Here is a 21,205-nt window from a genome sequence, read left to right as displayed (position 1 = left end):
CATCTCAAATTTTCAACAACTAAAATGTAAAATTTATCTAAAACCCAATTTAAATATTAGAGAAATAAATAATAATTAAAAAAAAAGTTTGCACATTTATCAAGGAAGTAATAAAGTAACGAGCCATGTCTAAATGTCCATGCTGTGGAAAAAGGTATACCCATCACATGGCCCTGACGACTTCTTCAACAACAAACATAATCTGGTAGTTATCTCCAACTGTGAGGGTATTTTCGTAACACGATCAACCTTATTTACTTTATAAGACCCTCCACGCTCCAACCGAACACTCTCACTCAAAACTCTCAAAAACCCATTCTCACCTATTTTTATTTTCTCGATTTTCCGTCACTTTCCGGGAAAAGGAAAAAAAATGGCGTCGGGAAGATGCAATAAGATTCGGAACATTGTGAGAATCCGCCAAATGCTACAGAGGTGGCGCAGGAAGGCTCGAATAGCGGCGGCTAGACCAGCGCCGTCCGATGTACCGGCAGGACACGTGGCTGTCTGCGTCGGCAGCAGTTGCAGGAGGTTTATCGTGCGGGCGACGTACCTGAATCACCCGATGTTTAAGAAGCTTCTGTTGCAAGCCGAGGAAGAGTACGGCTTCACCAACCACGGTCCCCTTGCGATCCCCTGCGACGAGTCGTTCTTCGAGGAGGTATTACGCGTCGTTTCCCGATCCGAACCGGGTTCTAGCTCGGGTCGGTTCCTCAGCCTCGAGGACTTCCAGAGACGTTGCCACGTGGACAGCCGAAGTAAGCTCGAACTCTTGGGCGAATCTCGACCGTTGCTACATGGGCTGGCTGATGAATCCGTTTTTTAAAAAAGTTCAAAAAGCAACTTTCTTCCGCTCCGACTCGGATTGAGTCGAGTTACGATGGATGACTCAGCTGAGTTTCCAACAACGAGGACTAACTATTTTTTTTTTTTTTGAATTTATTTCTGTATTAATTAACTAATTTAAATATTTCGGAGCAACCTTTTAGGTTTTTCATTTTTTTTTTTAATTTTATTATTATTATTATTATTTTTGTTCTCTGGGGTTGGGTTAAAATATAGGCTTTACTTTTTGACCGAGTCATGCCGAGTTAAATCGGTGAGTCGAGGAGGTTAGTTTGAGTACTTGTAAATTCGAAGAGCGTACTGACTAAATCCAAGGACATGAGAAAATATTTAAATTGAATTTTATGGATAAACATAATATCCAAAGTCTATTCTTCTCTGTAATTTAATTGATCTTTAATCTTTAAATTTGTGTTTGATAAATTCGTTAATCGAACAATTTCTTGTCTTTGTTATTTTCTGCTAGAACTTCAAAGCTTAATTTTTCAGCTCCAATCTGAGTCCAGTGATTAACAAGTATATAATATAGCATAAAATCATTTTTTTTTAATTCTTTTATAGATCTTAAAAATCTACTTTTCAAAATTTTCACTCTAGGTCCCAAAAAAAGAAAAAAGAAAAAGGAATAGTTTCTCTCAAGTTTACATTATTATTTTATATTAATAGCATTTTGGTTAATTGTTTTTGTACACCTTCCAGTTTATGATTAATCTATGACCATTTGCTATCGTCAACTTAGTCTTTTAAAATACAATTTTGTTTGAAGACTTGCAAGTAACAAATTTTTTTTTAACTAATTAAAGCAAAAACGTAGCCCAAAAAAAAAAAAATTATATATAAAGAAAGTATCAAATTTTAATATATAAGCGTGATGAATACTTAACAAAAAAAAAATAAGTTTAAACTTTTTTGTTTAATTTCATATTTTTTGACAACTAGTCGTACTATGTTTTTACATAAATTAATTTTATTGTCTTTAAACTGAATTGAATTTGTAATTTTAACAACTCAGAACTAAGAACTTACATATCTTAATGCATCTAATCTGTAAGTAAAAAATAAAAATTTTGAAGTGCTTAATTACATTCATTTTGAACCAAAAAAAGAAAAAGAAAATATGGTACACACAAAGTGCACTAAAATATATATAAAAAACAACCTCATATACTGGGATGCGGGGATGGGCTGGTTTGACACATAACAGGATAGGATTACTATATATGTATATATATATATATATATATATTTTTTTTTTTTTTTTTTCCCTTCCCATTTTTTTTTTTTTCCCCTTCCCATTTTTTTTTTTCCCTTCCCATTTTTTTGTGAAAACAGGATTACCGCATCCTTGACTAAGAAAGAAAAAAGTGAAAAAGTAGAAGCAATTTGGTCATTGGATATATAATTGCTGGATATGGTACACTTACTTTTGCACTGAGCAGCCAATAAAATTCTCGTATAGATTAATAAAGCTGTGAATTAATATTGGTGAGGTCCTACCAAAAAACTAAAGTATGGAAAAAATGAGAAGGTGGATAGCACTTTATCATCATGACACAGTATATTTTTTGTTTTTCCAATTATTATATTTTGTGGTGCATGCAGTCATTGTTTCAAAATATTCAGCTATGTCTTAATTTGGTCCAAGACCCTAGATCATTATTTAAATGATTGTATACCAATAGGAGTGGTTCTTTTTTTTTTTTCTTTTTTTTCCCCTTAAGGATTCACATTTTTCTTTATCATTGACAACCATAGAAATGGACAAAAATCCAGAAATTAAATTAAATTATAGAATCAGCTAGCTTGTTTAATTATTCAATTGATGAAACCATATAATCACCATAATTATAAGGATACAAAGCGTGCTGTGGATAAAGTTTGGAAAATTGAGGACATAGGAAAGTGACAGCCTGAAGTGCACAGCTTTTGATTGAGCCAACCATTTTGTATGCTACCACTTGAGAATGAAAATAATAATGATGATTAATATTTTGGGTAGAAACTGATAGTGTCTGGAGGGCATGAACTGATTATAATTCTGTATGTATGATGGTATATTTTATAGCTTCTTGCAATAAGTCAATATTGGTATACTTAAAGCTCGCCAACCGAAAACAATTTCTGTGATTAAAAATCTGTGGCTGCGTCTAGCTACCATATGCATTTTCCAGGAATATATAGTAGTACTTATCCATTTCTAATTAATTTCTACAGTCAATCTATATCTATATCTTAGCGGTTAAAAAAAAAATATAGAGATATTCGGTTAAATTGATACAAACTTAATTATTCAACAATATATATATAGATATATAAAAGTTGAGTGATTTTATGATCAGGATCGTTCGGATAGAATTGCTTGCGGATTAGGAATAAAATCAACGCAAAATCGATGTTTTTCAGAAAAACTGATGTATTTCGGATAGAATTGCTTGCGGATTAGGAATAAAACCAACGCAAAATCGATGTTTTTTAAAAAAACTGATATATTTTTTTTGTGTAGCGTTTGTTTTTATCCTGAGAGAAAAGCCGATGTATTTTTTTTGTATAGCATCTGCTTTTTATGGATCCACATGTAATTTTATCCGGACGATCCTGACTGTAAAAAGACTCTATAAAAATTTTCTACATGAATTTTTTTTGATAATGATATGCATTAGTAAATGTTTCCTACATAGATATATCTTTGGTAATGATATGCATTAGTAAGTTGACAGGTCAAACTACAGGTTATTGTCACGTTTATGTCCAAATTAATTACCAATCTGTCAAACCAAATGAACCCAGATTAACAAAACAATATTAATATATATATATATATATATATGCACATATATATGATGAGGAAGTTATAACAGAATTTAACTCTAAACAAAATCAAAGATTTTAAATGGAATGTGATAATTTTTAAACTTGTTACGTAAACATATTTTATTCTATAAAAATAAAAATTCCTAATTAAAAAAATTCTTGTATATATATATAATTTTTTTTTTCTTTTTGAAAAAAAAATTATTGTATATATAAGAGTAAAGTCTTTAAACTAAATATGAGATGCAACTTAGCCAGTGGATAAGGCGATATTGACATTCAGCTCCACACATGGTTAATTGTCTTCGTTATTTTTATTAGATTTCAATATGAAAATGTATATATATCTAATCAATTGCATGTTAGAAAATTCTAGGAAAGTGATCAGTGGGGCTCCTTTAATTTCATAGGAAGCGTGGATAACTAGGTATCTTTTACTTCTTCATTTTTTATTTTATTTTATTTTTTGCATTTTTATTATGCCATGCATCGTCAAGTCTCCGTCAATCAAAAATGAGATGAGAGAGAGTTGAATATATATATATATATATATATATATATATATATATAAATATATTCTGGTAATAGTGAGAGTGAGTTGAAATTTGATACATAATCATGGAGCCAGGCATTCATTTAATTAGTTTTTGGTTAATTTTCTTTCTCTAACTTGAATTATATTGTTTCTAATTAATTATGAGAGACAAAATTGTAGTCTCTATTAATCGGGGAAAAAAAAGCTATGTTATTTCAATTATTGTCCTACACATTTATTGTTGAAAGCAAGTATATATGTGGATAGGTATAATGTATTTCCAAGTCAAAACAATCATAGAAAGTAAGGACTAAGTATAACTTTGTTTTTAAGTTAATTAGGATGTGATTGGAGAACAAATGGCATGGCGTTGTTTAAATTGTCATTTAAAAACTTAAAGCAATGTATATATTGTTTGATGTTTCCACAGAAAAATAAGATTCCAGCTGTTAGAACATATATTTAATTTGCTCATAGAAGCTATTTATATATTTAATTTGTTTTCACATATATTGCAATATGAATCTCAAAAGGACAGGTTAATTTCAAACGAATATAATATTATATCTATTTTTAAATGAAAAAAGAAGTTTAATTATACTTTACCTTCTCAAAATTATGGTTAAAATGCATTTCAATATTTTATATTTTTATCAAATTTTCGTTTAGATAGTAACATTTAGTATCTTCTATATTCAAAATCATTATATTTCAATATTTATCATTAAAAGGTGGTCACATGAATGTTACATTTTTTAATATTTATTGCTAAAAAATGGTTACATGAATATGGTGTGACCAAAAAATTGATCTTTTAAATAATTCTTATAATTTTTTAAATTATTTTGAGGAGAAATAATTATAAAATAGAAAAAAATGAAATACATCACATAAAAATGAAATAAAATGAATATATAAAAAAAGGATTTAAAATAGTTTCCTCTGACCAAGCAAATGAAAAGTACAACTTGGGATTTCACCCCAAAAAAAAAAAAAAGTACAACTTGGGACACCGTAAAGTGCATATTAAACTAAATTTTGAAGGTGGGAATTTTAATTTGCAGCGAGTTGCTTTATATGGGCTTTTCATAAATACTCATACCAATTCTATGTTAGTTTATCCAACCCAACATGATGAAAAGATTTGCTTAAAAAAAAGAGAAACCAACTTATTGAAAAGACATTATAACATTTGCAACAAACAAAACAAATTTTTGTCTTGTGGGGCATTGATGAGTCCGTGAATTTAATCTTTTCCATCTTGAATGAAGGGACATTATAATTAATGGAAATAAAAGACGAAATAATGCAGGACTAATCTCTACTTTAAGATATGAAAGTTAAGTAAAATGATACAAAAAGTTGTTAAGGATAATGACATGATTAGGAGTGCAGGAGACAAGCTTTTTAATCATGTAGTGGAGTGATTATGATGTTAAACATTATTGCCACGGAAATTGTTAAGCAAAAAGACGCAATAATCCAAATAAATTTGCTTCCAAGGATAGTGAGACGGTTGATTTTATTATTATTATTATTATTTGAAAAAAGATTGTTGGTTTTACTAGAAGCTAATTTCTTGATGTAGAGTTCATTAAATTGAATTGGTTTATATGAAAATGATTTATGTTTTATATTGAGATAATGAGGGTTTGAATTTTGAATTATTTGTGAAAAAATAATGGCTTTACCATTGAGTTTCTTACATGAAGTTGTTCAAGAGCTTTGGAGGAAAAAACATATATCAATGACTAATTCAAAGACCAAGGAAGGTGTATTCAATTAGAAATTTAATGGATTTTAAAAAGGTTAAAATATTTGATGGAATTCATGGATTTATTTAGAATTCAACAAACTCCATATGCATTTTATCACAATTTTATATGGAATTTAATGGAATTTATGAGATTTATATTATAGACTTTAATAGATTTTGATGGAATTCTAATGATTTTAAATATTTTTATATAATTTATTTTACTATTTTGATGAATAATATCATTTATTCTATAATATAAGCATAGTTTTTTTTTTTTTTTTAATCATACCATTAGCATTGTTGAACATTTATGATATCGAACAAATTAACAAATATTAACAAATAGGCAAACAACATATACATGAATATTAAACTTTAATAATATTATCCTTAAAATATTTTTAAAAAAAACATTATCAAAATAAATTAAAATAAAATTAGATAAATATATCAAATAGTCTTATATCATCTCTATTATTATTTTTTATTGTATGCAAAATTTTATTTAAAAAAAAAAAACTCATTGCTCATTACTTTGATTTCTTGCATTTTGGGCATCTACCCACATATTTGAAGCCATTGTAGTTCTCCATTCATTAGCACTCTCTCGTTGTTGCTCTTGACTTTCAAGCAGCTCTTCAAAATTATTTTTTTTAGTTTCTTATGTTAATAACGATGATAGAAATTCATCATTTGGCTCTATAGGAAACTCATTAGAGCGACATTCCTTGCAAAGAAAATTGTGCAATCCTACACAAGCTAAAACTAGCTCTGCTTGTGTTTTAAATGGAAATGGAGGTGCATACTTAAAAATTGTGAATCTAGATTTGAATATACCAAATATCCTCTCAATTACGTTTCTTAAAGAAGAGTGATGGAGATTGAACAATTCAGCTGCAGTTTCGGGATGACGACCTGGACCAGAAAAATCTTGCAAATGGTATCGAACCTCTCTAAATGGAGCTAAAAATTGTCGACGATTTGGAAATCCACAATCCACAAGAAAATATTTACCTAAAAATATAAGATATTAATTATTAATTCATAAATATTATTTTGTAAAAATTAGTACATATTGAAAAATATATATAATAAAAAAATATATACCTTGTGGCACTTTAAGTCCATTCCTCCTTGATAAAGCATCATGTAGTAATTTTGAATCATGAGCCGAACCCTCCCATCCACTAAGCACGTATATGAACTCCAAATCAAAGTTACAAGCTACTAATACATTTTGTGAAATTTTTCCATGGCGATTACGATAGCTACTTATATTATGACCCTTTACTGTTGCTGGTATATGTGTGCCATCAATAGCTCCAATACAATCCTAAAAGAAATAATAAATTATATATATATATATATATCTATATATTATAATATAAATTTATTAATTGATAGAAAATTGTGTGGCTAGCTTTTGACGTGTACACTCATTGTGCCTAATCTACCAACTCTTTTTTTTTTTTTTTCAAAGCTATATAAATTTATTAATTGATGGAAAATTGTGAGGCTAGCTTCTGGCATACACATTCATTATGCCTAATCTACCAACCATTTTTTTTCTTTCTTCAGAGGCGGTGATCACTATCCATCTGTTTTCTTTTTTTATGTTTTATTTTTTTTTTTGGGTACAAAGAAAATACATTGATCATTGATCATTGATCTGAGATGATCTTTACCCTCCTGAAAACTAACCCCTCAAAATTTTTGTCATCTGGCAGTTGTTTCTATGCTCTTGCTTTCGTCTGTGTGTGTGTTTGGGGGGGGGGGGGGGGGGGGGCGGCGGAGGGGTTGGGGTTTTCGTCTATGTGTTTATGGCTCAAGGAAGAGGGGGGACTGTGCTGCAAAAGATTGATGGAGATTATGTATAAAGATGGTGGACATGTACTGTTAATAATGCTTCAAAAGAACAAGTTAATTGGTACTAAAGTACAGCTGCACAACCTTCTATTTCTTTTTACACTAGGGCTAAATATATATACAACATATATGAATATATTTACAATAGCAGATAGCAGATAACAGATACATTAATAGATACGTTCCTTAGAAATTTTCTCACTTTTTTTTTTTTTTTAACTCAAAACTTCTCACTTGAAATTCAAAACTTTCACAACATTGATTTGGGTTTTTATTAAACAATAGAAGGATAATGCGAAAAAAGCAGAAAAATTGAATCATACCCAAAAAATCAGATCAACCAAGGAAGCACGGGGAGAGAACCCATAGGAAAGATCGGTGTTTTGGTTACTGTCAGTTTGCCAGTTTTGTTCGACTGTTCATCCAGCGAGTTGGGTTTGTCCGTCTGTTCTTCGTTCTTCGTTCTGTCTCAAAGCAAGGTCTCACTCAATGTTTTGTGTTTTACAATCCGATGAAATCTTTGGGGTGGAGACTGGATTTTTGAAAGGCTTGAATATTTATACCTAATGTCTCAAAATCCAATCAAATCCATCAATTTGTAAAATCCTTCTAAGTTAAGACTTTTTGAATACAAACATATTTTTATGGACTTTTAAAAAGTCATAATTGAATAACATCAGATTTATATAGATTGTATAAAATTCTGAATTGAATACCTTAATATTTTAATGAATTCCATAAAAATCTTAATTGAATACCTTTGGACTTTTAAAATCTTTTAAAATCTATTAAATTCCTAATCGAATACACCTCCCTAATTATATATGAAATCAAATGGTACCTGTTTTTGGGCAAAATTTGGGTTGAAAAAAACAAGCCCCAAAAAATCAAATAGAACTTCAAAGATTCAAGAACTAAAGTGAAAGAAAATCAAAGTTTTTATTGAAGATTTTTTTTGCCAAACCACTTCTCTCGTGCCTTTATATCTTTAAAATTTTTCTTTTTTCCTCCCTTGACAAATGAAACTTTCCTCCTATTTACAGGCCAAGCATTCAATATGATCCTCTTGACAATATGTGATTGAGGGAAATGATTCCCATATGACAATATTTGACTGAACCTTCAACGGCGCTCCACTAAACATTGACTAGTTAGTCACCTTTTTGAGACCATCAAACTGTTATCGTTGAATGTTTTGTAAGTCATCTTAGCTAGTCTTCCTACTAGACTAGATATCTAGGAATTCACCTTTCTCTTTTTTCTTTGTACTAGGACAATTCCACGTGTAACAGCACCCATAAAAATTCTATGTATAAAATTCAGGTTAGAGTTTGATAGAAATTAATGAAAAAATAACTTGTAATTAAACATCTGTCTTTCTCATTAAATTAAAACAAGGTCAAGCATTTATTTTGGGCTAGCTTTTTTGACGATGAGAGGGTTAGGTGTTCTTACTCTCTTCCAAATTCCAATTGAGTTCTAAAATCCGCAAAATTCTGGGCCCTCCTAGCATGTTATGGGTCCAACAATAGGAAAGGCCTCCTTTCAAAAAAAGAGCCCTTTTTCCAAGTCTTTTCCAAGTTTTGCAAAGACAAATAAATAAATAAATAAATTTCTTCTTAAAAGGAAAGTGATATCCAGCTCTAAATCATATATAAGATCGAGCAACAATTAATACTTAATTAATAAGAATGTATTCTTAAAAAATAAATAAATAATAATAATAATAATAATAATAATAAGATATGACAAGAATAAATAATATTTAAAACCATTATTTAGGGGATTGGAAATTCTTTTCGAGGGAAACAGGTATCAATTATCTTCGTTATTTTAATTGGTGAAGAGACAAAATTAAAGTGATAATGTTGAAAAAGACGTTCCAACACTGCTTTAAATATATAAAGAAAAAAAATACAAATGTATAAGAATAAGACAATTTATCTCCTTGACAAGGATTATTAATATCTTTAATAATAATACTACAAATTTGGGTATCCAACTCCAATCATCAAATTAACAATCACAATTTTGACAAATTCCTTTTGTGTTATCCTTTTTACATTTTGCTATTAAACTTCATTGCTTCTAGTGTTTATTTATTTATTTATTTTGGTGGAAATTTGGAGATGGACATTTGAATTTTGAAACTTTTACTAAAAACATAATAACATTGCTATTGGACTGTTTCTACATAAATAGTTCTATTGCTTCTTTTAAAAATATGTAAACTTTTACCATTTTATTATGTATAGTTTTATTATTTGTCAAAACTAATGATGAACACTAATGGGATATTGAGATAGCAAAAACTAATTAAATTTATTTAATTATTTATTGATTCTCTTTATGCTGAAAAATCAATATAAAAAAATTGAAAACTTTTAGGAATGCTACTTGAATTACCGACAGTACTGGTAACAATTAGCATTTGCAAAGTACCACTAAATTTTCTTATAATTCAAAAAAAAAAAATTTTCATAAAAAAAAAGAAAGATATATATTGAACCAACAACCTTATAATGTTGATCTACAAAAAAATGTGAATCTCACAAGCTTACCAAGAGACCAAATTCACATTTGCGAATATATATATATATATATACAAAATCATATTCAAATTATATTTTTAATATCAGATTAACATCATAATTTTATTTTTTAATTGTTTATATCAACAATGAACCTACCAGCGACTAGAGCAATTTTTTTTTTTTATATTTATTTATATGCTTACAATTTTACTCCTAAATGAGTAATTGAGCCCCCCTCCGTCTCTCTATCCCAAGGGCATATTTTGGATTTTCTTTTGCAATTTTCTAAATATTTTCCCCACGTATTTATTTTTATTTTCATATCTTACTTATCTTCAATTAAAATTATTTATTTAATTCAATATTTATCTATAATTTCATTTATACAATACTTATTTGATTACTATTTGTGATATAATATTTCATTACAATTATAATTAGTTAAACATGCATTTATCAATAACAATTTAAATAAAAATATATGTATTATATATTTATCTACTTTATTTTGTTTTAACAACAAAGATTTTGAGTTGTCACTTTTTTTTAAAAATTTTACTTACACTTCTTTTATTAGTTTTTTTTTTTAATTTTCAATTTACATTGTTTATTTATTTATTTTTTTAAGGAGTATAATATATGCTTAAGTTTTTGTTATATGTATAAATTTGTAATCAATCTATTATGATTACCAAACCATATTTTACTAATTAAAGCATTGAAAGCATTTTTTTCCTAAAAAAATTGAGAAAAAGTTTAAAGAAATTTGTCTTTTTAAGTTTAAAGAATATTTTCATTATTTTGACTATATATATTGAAAATATTGCATTTTATATATAGTTTTGTATTTCAGAAAAAAAAAATAACTATATGCTATTTTATATGGGTGTTCCCTTAAAAAAAATTTTCTAGATTCACCACTATCTTAGATTATATTAAAAATTAAAATTTACATTTATATTTATTAATTATTAAATTAATTATGATTAATATTATTTAAATAAACTTTAATATATTATTAAATTAATATTTGATTATTTTTTTTTTAATTTGAAATCATTTATTTAAAGAAATTTTAAAATTAATAAAGAAAAACCTTATATTGCAACTAAGTCGTCTTAATATTAACCTGTATTTCCGATATATAAATTTGAGCATCAAAAAAAAAAAAAAAAAAAAAAAAAAGAGAAAGAGGACGGAATTCGAGTATTTGAGCATGGTCCATGGACGGGATGGTAAATATCGGCGTGAAAGAGGGACCAGCGTTCCAAAGTGGGTCCAGAATATAAGGTCCACATTACGGTAAGCGTGGGGCAGTGATCACGTGCTACTCATCTCCAACTACAGCACTACTCTACTACGCAATTTGCATGGGACCCACCGGAGATACGAGACCATTCACTTGATTTACAACAACATTCTCGTCTGTCACTTTCGCAAATTGCTATTGGGCTAGTATATGATTTCTTTTTTCTGAAAATAAAGAAATATATATATATATATATATATATCTATATACACAACAACAAAAAAAAAAAAAACAAAAAAAAAAAGAAGGAAAAATTGCGAGCGCAGCGCAGTGGTAAAATGGTAAGCACAGCAGCAGAGCAGAGCCAGTGGTACAGATTCGTACTTTATTAGTAAGACAATTATGTCCCTTTAGTCCTTTGGCTTCACCACCGAAACTCCTTCCGGAGCCTCAGAAAATTGTTTGGGACGTTGTCGCAAAAAAGCTGAAAAGAATATTCCTATTTTTGAAAATGATGTTCTTCTTCCCCAACTTGCTACTGGGACCAGTTTACCACCATAAAACCACCCACCTTTTTTTTTTTAAATATTATTTTATATTAAATTTAAACTATATGCAGTGGCGAAGTCTTTCTACTTTTTTGTTTTTTTTTTTTCTACAACTTGTGTCTATTCAAAAAAATTTAACCAAAAAAAAAAAACTTGTGCATGGATTACTTTGTTGATTCTCTATAGATTTTTATTTTTTTAATAAATATGCTATAGAAATTAGTGAACCAAAAATGAATATGTAAAAAAAATAAGAGGGAGGTGGAGATAATAGTAGGAAACAGAGAAATTACTTTAGATGTTCACAGCAGCATCAATGCTTTCATATTGAATAGAGAAAACGACCATACTATCTAATTGCATACATCTTCTTAAGCAATTCAATATGTATCTGGATATAATATGTGCAATATTTATTGTCAAGAATTTAAATTATCTTCTTCTTTTTTTCTTATGGTATACCATGGTTGAGATTTAGCAAAAAACATGTAGTTAAACAACCAATTCAATGGGAAATCTAATGAATTTATAAAAATTATAATTAAGTTCTAGGTAAAAATTAAGTATGACACTATCACATAGCAAACTACCAATATATACGTATAATATAGTACATAAGATTTGATGAACATGGGTTTTAATTAATTATATTTGGCATGTGAAAGAATTCCCAAAGTCAAGGACTCTTGTATTCCTTGTAAGGACCTACTAAATATATATAGTTGAAAGTCATATATAGAGAAAGCATATTTAGAATAATAATATGATCACATAAATATAAGGTGTAGAAAAGACAATGAATTTTCCACTTGATACTGAAGGTTGGTAAGAAGATTAGGCATTGAAATATGTGTTTGAGGATATAGATTTAGTCATATAGATGTAGGTGAAACATCAAAAGAGATTGAAAATGAAATAAGCAAAAGGGGTCACAGAGAGAGAGAGAGAGAGAGAGAGAGAGAGAGAGAGTATAGAAGACAATACCCACTCATACTATCATTTCCTCATACATTTGGAGCCCAACATGTCTTCCCCACAACCACACCATAGCCCACCTCTCTCTCCTTGCAGGTCTTCTCCTTGTCCACTATAACTCTCTCTTCCTCTCTCTCGCCAACTTGTATATACCAAATGCATGCAACACCCAGCTTATTCAATGGGAAAACTATTATTCAATGGGAAAACTAAGGGAAAAAAAAGAAGATGGAAATTATTATTATTAATAAATAATTTAGAGATAACATATACAAGCAATAAACACATATGCATGCACAAACATATAGACCAAATGTGGGGTGCTTGAGAGGGGCTAATAAGAAGCAGAGAAGCATAGGGGGGAAGATATGGTGTATATATCTTATATAATAAATATGTAGTAGAGTTGATGAATTTATTGTGTACATATGAACTTATTTATCACAACATGTTGCTTTGCAAAATTGTCGATGTCTTTATATTTTCTAATATTAATAAAGAAATTTCCTTCTTGGCTGTGAGTAGGATCTAGGGGAGACCGCTTCAGATTAAATTTCCTTCTTGATGTTTAATTATAAGGAATACCCACTTTTACTAATAGTATATTCAATTTCTTGCAAGTGAACTTTTGTGTGTTTTCGTTTCTGTTGCTACCAAATTCCTTCAAATAATGAACACCACAATGCCCTGTATCAAGAATCAATATTGGAAATGCCCATTAGGTATCTTTAAAATTCTTAATTAGATTTAAGATAAATGATATTTGATTATTTTTTATTAATTTCCTCTAATTTAACAAATTTTTTTAATTATTATTATACATGTATAAATGGGTAGAAAAGAGGAATTAATGAGGGAGAAAAATTGAAGAGACAGAGGGCTCCTTCGAGGAACTTGCGAAGAGCGAAATGGTGGGGACATGATGCAGAGAAAGAACATGTAGCCAACTGTAAGCTAATCCATCTAATCTTAAAATCTTCAGCTTTTTGTCTAACGGTCATTTTTAAGACAATGACCAATTCTTTTTTGTTATTTTTACTCTATATATATATATATATATATTATAATTCTAACATATTCACTCTCTCTGTCCCCATGACCATCTCCTTGTATAGCCCTCGATTCTGATTGATAAGACTTGATCTCAGCCGCCTCAGGAGTCTAGAAAAAGGTCATGGATTAGATAGCAGAAAAACCATACAATATAGTTAATTAAAGCGTTGATCTTTTTTAGTGTGTGTTGTGTGTGTGTGTGTGTGTGTGTGTGTGTGTGTGTGTGTGTGTGTATTCTAATTATGTTCGATCCTTCTAATACCAGCTGTCTTAAGTACGTACCACGATCAGAAAACTATGAATTAGTGACGAAATTATGAGGTTGCATTTTCAGTTAAAAAGAAAAATTAATGCTTCTGTATACATGCAACTTTTGCTATTTAAGTTAATTACACATGCATTAAGATGCAGTTTCCAAAAGACCAGGCCAGCTGTTAAGAAAATTAACGTAGAGTCTGAGAATATTGTGATGGGAGACAATTAATTCCGGGGCAAATACTGGATCTAAGATTAATATATATATAGCAGTCCGTTTATGGTGTGGACGGTTTTCATGCAGACCACAATATTGGTAACGGTTTTTCATAGTATTGGTGACAATTTTCTAAAAAACCGTCGTTGATACTATGAAAAACCATCACTAATACTGCGGTTTTCATGCAGACCATCATCACCATAGAATTTCTATATATATATATATGTTTTGGTGTCAAATGATAGCGAATAGATCTGAACGAAGCTATATATATATATATATATTCAAACACTTGGTATGAGTAGAAAAGTTACTTAATAGGCCATATTCTATACATATAAAGAAAAGTTGTTTAATAAACCACATAAACTATATATAACCTTAATTAGTAGCTCGTGAGCTATTTCAATATTAAAATTTAAAAATGTTTTGATAGATTATAATTTTATGACATATTAAATAGGACAAATCCTTTTTGCATGCTGTTTAAATTTCAACTACATTTTTAAATTTCAATCATAAAATAATTTAAAATAATTAAGTAAGATTCTAATAAGGAGAATTTCTATATTTTTATACGAGATATTTTGCATATGTCATGTTTGCATATGTGCAATTACATGCAATCATGCAATTATGGTAATATATCCCATGAGTTATGCAATAGGAATAATATATTGAATGTTAATTGAACGCACACGTAATGTGGGCATATAGGCATATTATAACAGGATTGTTGGTATATTTTCTTCGTGTACATATTAATATATGAATTCAACAAACAAGAATAATCATGGTTTAAATTATTTGAATATTTTTAAAAAGATACGTTTGTTTGGGACAAAGGAGATGCAACAGGGGATAGAGGGAGGCACATGAAAGAGAAACAACAGAGAAATAATAATGGGGATGAGGATATTTTTTGTGAGGAGGAAAGTTAGAGAAATATTAGTATTGGGGAAGTGTGAATGGGACTGCAGAGATATTGTATGAGGGTGGGAAGTTTGAGAAGAAGTTTGATGCATGGTAGAGAGAGTGTCAGAAAGAGTATGTGGTTCTTAGGAGAAGAAACAAAAAAAAGTTGCATTAATTATAAAGTGAGTGAAATCAGGACCATCTAACCAGAGGCACACTTTGCTAGCTTCTGGTATATACATGGTCCTACACTTTCTCTCAAAACAAAAAGCACGAACAATATAATATATATACAGCTACCAAAATATGAACAAAACTGTTTTTGTAATTATATGCTTCATGATGCATATTCTTTGGAACACCTTGTGTTATCTATAATGTGACTAAAGAGAGAGATAGTCATGAATGAATGGGTGGGTGGGTGGGTTATAATTTTTGTCCTTGCTTTGTGACCAAAAAAAAAAAAAAAAAAAAAAAAGGAATCAAAAAGCAAATTAGCTTTTTCAGCAGCTTGTTTTAGCTATAAGAAAACGAAAACTAAAAACTGCAATCGGCCAATCACTTTATTTATTTCCAACAACTTCAATAATGTTGATATCCATCCTAAGTGCCTAATTAAGTTGACTCGATCATTTCCCATATTAATGTTTCCGTACTATATCCTTTTCTTTCTCTTTTTCTTTTTTTTTTTGTTAATTATTATATTAATTGATCTAGCAAAACCACGGCTAGAAATATTGGTGTTTTTATTGAAACTATACTAATTACATACTTAAAAAAAAATATATAAAAATACATAAATGCGATATGCTAAACCTATACTAATTGTTTGTATAGTACACACATATATACTGTATGTGTGTGAGTATAGATTTTTTTTTTTAATGAAATAAATGTTGATAGAGGACTGTTCACAACTAATATTTGGACCATTTGATTGAAATACTAAAAAATATTGATGGACTAAAAGATTACGAGTGGATGAATGAATTGTTGTTTATAATGCATGCGGCCAGGCCATATATGGACGATAGAGAGCGCATGTAGCATATATATACATGACAAGGGAGATGGATAAGATAAAACTGACATATCATTTTTCATGTAATTCAATATTATATATAAGTTTAGAGTTATACTCTTTAATGATTATCATTTTATGTGATAAAGTTTAATTAAAATATTTAATTTTATTATTTTTTATTTTAAAATCTTAAAAATAAACTGTTTAACGTTTATTATTTAAATTGTTATTTGACATGTAAATCTCATGGGTGATTGTTCATCAATGGTAATAAATATCATTTTTTTATAAGTATACATCTTCTAGGTACAATAAAAAAAAAAAAAAACATACACCAATTTCTTGTACTATTAGAGAAAAAGTATAAAATAAATAAAATTTCAATAAAATTTCACCTTTTAAATAGCAATTCAACTTGGTATTAGAACTATAAATTTAAAATGTTTTGAATTTAAAATTTAACAACTCTACCAAAAAAGATGGAACACATGTAAGAATTAAAAAAATAAAAAAAAAAGACAAAAGAAGCAAACCTACATGTGAGAATGAGTATTAGAAAAAAAAAAAAGTATAAAAGAAATAAAAACCTATATTCCATTAGCTTAATTTTTTTTTAATTTTAAAAATAAATGATAATTCAACTTGTATGTGATAGTCATATATATATTGACCATGCCACAAGCATTGCATTTACAGTTCCCACTTGCATGGATTTACCCATAACATTATATATATATATATATATTGCATACATTATATATAGATTAAGTAAAAAAATTAAAAAATTAGTGCTTACTGTATGTATTAACTTTGATAATTTATTATGGGTATTAGATAGAAAGAAAAAGCTACATAGAAGAAAGCAGGCACTTTCATACGTACTATTTGACTTTTCCAACTTTGTATTAATCTTTAAATTCACCTAACATTTGAGAAAAATAATATTTTTAACCAAGGGAAAATTAATAATTGAAGTACACACAAAGCGCAGTTTCTTATTTTCAAATTGAAATTATTTGATAGTATATGACTAAACGTTTGTCTTGTTTTGATGAAGGAAAATTTTTATATCTAGCCATTACATGAATGATATAATATCATAAATCATTTATCATTATATAATGTTGCACATGATTATACATTGTACTTGATGATTCAAAGCAACCCTTTCTCATTCATCCAAAGGTATAGCCGTATTTCATTATATTGTTATATTGTTATTTTTTTCCTAAAATAGAGCCAGTTGTTCACTCGGAGACAATTGTAAAACAATTGCTTATACTAGTTTTTGGTATATTCTCAGGATGAAAAACTCGCATCCCCATTAAATACATTTTTTAAAGCATTCACTATCAAGGTATGCTTCATAACTTGCAATTAATGTGCTAATTTATAATTGAAAATTGGTTAGTAAAACCAACAACACTTCACATGCATAAATTTTCTCGATCCATATAAAAAAATAAATAAATAAAACCCACCATTATTACAGTATTTTATAACCGAAAACCGATTGAAGGTACAAACTAGTAAACTTAAATCCTCAAGCAACCAGCGATCCGTACATGGCTATGTACCCCACATTCTCTGACAAACTACTTTCTTTGCGTAGAATTATTTTATTTATTTTTTTTTTTTTGAGATGCTCTTGATTTGATTTGACACAAGATCTTTCCTTTACCAAAGCCCATGCACAGATCTTAAAACCAGGCTCAATTTCAAACTTTTACTTAAACCTATGCACATCTTGATTATTGTGTTCAAAGAGGGAGAAAAGAAAAAAAAAAAAAACGAAAAGACAAAGAGAGACAAAGAGATCAAAAATTAGAGATTTGTCAATTTGCTAAACATGCAAATAATTCTTGCTTCCTTACCATTAAAATATTTCTCTCACAGGGTTTTAATATTAGATCCCCAACCTCTGTGAGGAAAATTTTCAAACTTTATACAAATGCCAAAAACCCAATAAGATTTTTCCAATTGGGTTTCAAACATTTCAAGTTAGAGTCATAAAAAACCCCATCAAAAAGGGGTTCAAAGCACAACCACCCTAAAAAAAAAATAAAAAAAATAAAATAGAGAAACAAAGATCACCATCAAGAATGACAAATGGGGAAAAAGAAAAAAGATGGTAAAAAAAAGAGAAGCAGAGAAAGGGTTGTTGGGCTGCTGCTTCATCTTAAGCCGTCTTTTTTTTATTTTCTCTCCAAGCAAACACCACTCTTAAAGCTGTTCGACCTTTTTCTTTCATCTGAGCATTGATGTTAAAGAGCGGAAAACTACTTCTTCACAAGGAATCGTAAGACCCATATCGTGATCGAAACCAAATTCTTCTTCAGCTCGACGAAGCAGGCATTGGAACTCAGGGTGAGTTAGGAATGAGATTGGAACAATGTACCTTGTTCTGTTTTCACCCACATAAACGGCAAAATGGCCTTTTGGTACATCTAATGGAAGGCCATCTTCATCGTAGCCATTTTTCTTCCCCAAGCTTGAACATCTCTTGAGGATTTGCTTGAGAACGGCGGTCTGAGGCAATCTGTTGGATCTTTTAATGGCCATTTTTTTGTTTTTGTTTTTGGGAGAAAATAGATCAATAGAAAAAGAAAAAAAAAAGGGGGAAAGAGAAAGCAGAGGAAGTTGATGAAGGTGAAGAAGATAATGCAAAGTGGAAAGTAGTAGAGGAGTGAAGTGGTGGTGAAGAAGAGTGAAGGGTGATGGGGGGTATTTATCGTATTTATGAAGAGGGTGAGAAAGAGAGTTAAAGATAGAGAGAGAAAGGGAGGGTCATGTGGAGTGTGGGGGCATAGGACATACCACGGGTGTTTTGGGGTTTGTGTATATGTGTAAGGACATGGTGGGAGCCAAGCCCATTGGGTTTTCTATTCTTTGTTGGCCCTCCAAATGACAACATGGACCCCTGCCATTCCTCTCTCTGTCTCTCTCTTTCTTACCTTTCAAATTGGTGTATACAATTAGCTAATATTGTATTTTGGGTATTGTTTTTATACTAAACCAATTGTTTATGAGTATGATTTTGATAAGAAAGAAAAAATTCTGTACATGCTAATTGACTTGAAAAGCATTTGCAATTTGAACCAGTTACGTTTTGGGAAAATGGAAATGATGTTAACCATGAAAGGGATGAAAAAGGGTAGAGAGGATGAATAGTCATGAGTATGTATTGAATCGAGATAATCATTGAAAAGGATATTATATGATTTGGAAAGAGATGAAAGTCAAGAAAGCATGTTGAAAGTTTGAGACCCCTTTTAACTCTTTTTGCATTTTGGTGTAACCTTTTCACGTAGGACTAGTAATTTTCTACCAGAGACCCTTTTCCATGTGCAGCATTGCCTATCAAGTTTCTACCTTTGCTTTTTCTCATTTGGTGTGAAAGATTTTGCCATTTTGGTCAAGTTTCTACTTCTACTCTATACAACTGAAAGCAGATCTTTGCCAATATTAAATTTGATTTGCCTTTAATTAATTGATTTTTATTTTTATTATTTTTAATTTTTTTACTTTGTTTCTGTGTTTGTTTATACCTGAAATCACGGACCAATAACAAGTGTACTCTTTAGTACACTCCTGTAGATGGTTTGGCATTTTGTGATTGTTTGGCCAGTTGGTTTGTGATTCCTTAAGACTGGTTTGGCAGATAAAAACAATCGCTTCCCAGAGAGCAATACAAAAACATTGCAGAAACCCATGTGGTCGTTTTACTGCTTTTATCTGCACAATTTTTGACCTCCACCCATTTTTATCTTCAAATGGACACACTTCCTCTTGCTCATATCAACTAAAATAACTTTCACCCAAAAAAAAAAAAAAAAAAAATCTAAAATAACCTCAACCAGTTAAGCCTGCAACCCCATTTCTTACTTTCAGAATTTCGGTATTTTTAAAATCTTCCAACTGAAACTGTTAGATTCACCCAAAACATTAAAAAAAAAAAAAACCTCAATTACATGTCCAACTTCATTTATACTCTTTGCTCTTCCACACTTCTAGTCTGTAGTTCACTGGTTTGTGTGTATATATATATATATATGTTTGTTTATATATGTACATGTACGTATATGTGCATGTGAGCATATAGGTAGACTGGACTTTTTGGGTTTTGGTAATTACTAATTATAGTAAAAAAAAAAAAAGAAAAAAAAAAGGACTAGGCCCTGGTACACCAGAAGCTAATCTTTTATTACATTAGGATAGTATCATAATTCATGAAAAAAGCAGAGGATCTTATTTTTTGATGGATAGTCATTTACGAGGACAGTGCAGTACGAAATTTAATGTGTCATGTGGAGAACTTTTTTGGTTTTTCTTTTTCCAAATTTATGAATAATGTAGGGAACTGGTTTTGTTTGTACGAATTAAGTGCCACAATAATGCAATTTGTTGACACCAAAAAGCTGAAAAGGATTCCCATTTCCAATCCCAAAGTTTACCGTCCTAATTTATCTGACAATTTAACCTATTCCAACCATAGTTTGCCTTGAGATTTACAGGGGAAAAAAAAAAAAAAAAAGGGTTTAGAAAAACTAAATTAAAGAGAAAAGCGAGTTAAACTTTTTTTCCCCTAAAAGATTTAGTGAATATCTTATTATCC

General features: G+C 29.5%; 2 protein-coding genes and 1 pseudogene across 2 annotated transcripts; 1 reads left to right on the top strand and 2 right to left on the bottom strand.

Moving 5' to 3' along the window:
* Positions 1-276: 276 nt before the first annotated feature.
* On the top strand, positions 277-1,230 carry LOC107426617 (protein SMALL AUXIN UP-REGULATED RNA 12). The gene has a single exon (XM_016036843.4). It carries the CDS (start codon positions 374-376, stop codon positions 824-826), a length of 453 nt encoding a protein of 150 aa, XP_015892329.1. The 5' UTR covers positions 277-373; the 3' UTR covers positions 827-1,230.
* Positions 1,231-6,471: 5,241 nt separating this feature from the next.
* LOC132805447 (uncharacterized) lies at positions 6,472-7,391 on the bottom strand (annotated as a pseudogene).
* An 11,038-nt stretch (positions 7,392-18,429) lies between these two features.
* On the bottom strand, positions 18,430-19,319 carry LOC107426754 (auxin-responsive protein SAUR50). Its single transcript, XM_016037022.4, has one exon. The coding sequence runs from the start codon at positions 19,150-19,152 to the stop codon at positions 18,838-18,840; it is 315 nt and encodes a 104-aa protein (XP_015892508.1). The 5' UTR covers positions 19,153-19,319; the 3' UTR covers positions 18,430-18,837.
* Positions 19,320-21,205: the final 1,886 nt, after the last annotated feature.

The sequence above is a fragment of the Ziziphus jujuba genome, chromosome 9, assembly GCF_031755915.1.
Source record: "Ziziphus jujuba cultivar Dongzao chromosome 9, ASM3175591v1".
NCBI classification, from domain to species: Eukaryota; Viridiplantae; Streptophyta; class Magnoliopsida; order Rosales; family Rhamnaceae; genus Ziziphus; species Ziziphus jujuba.
The sequence above is the reverse complement of the archived record's forward strand: the minus strand, read 5'-3'. Positions and strand labels throughout refer to the sequence as shown.

Excerpts from the sequence above, each read along its gene's own strand:
- LOC107426754 (XM_016037022.4), bottom strand. The coding sequence starts at position 19,152 with ATGGCCATTAAAAGATCCAACAGATTGCCTCAGACCGCCGTTCTCAAG.
- LOC107426617 (XM_016036843.4), top strand. The coding sequence starts at position 374 with ATGGCGTCGGGAAGATGCAATAAGATTCGGAACATTGTGAGAATCCGC.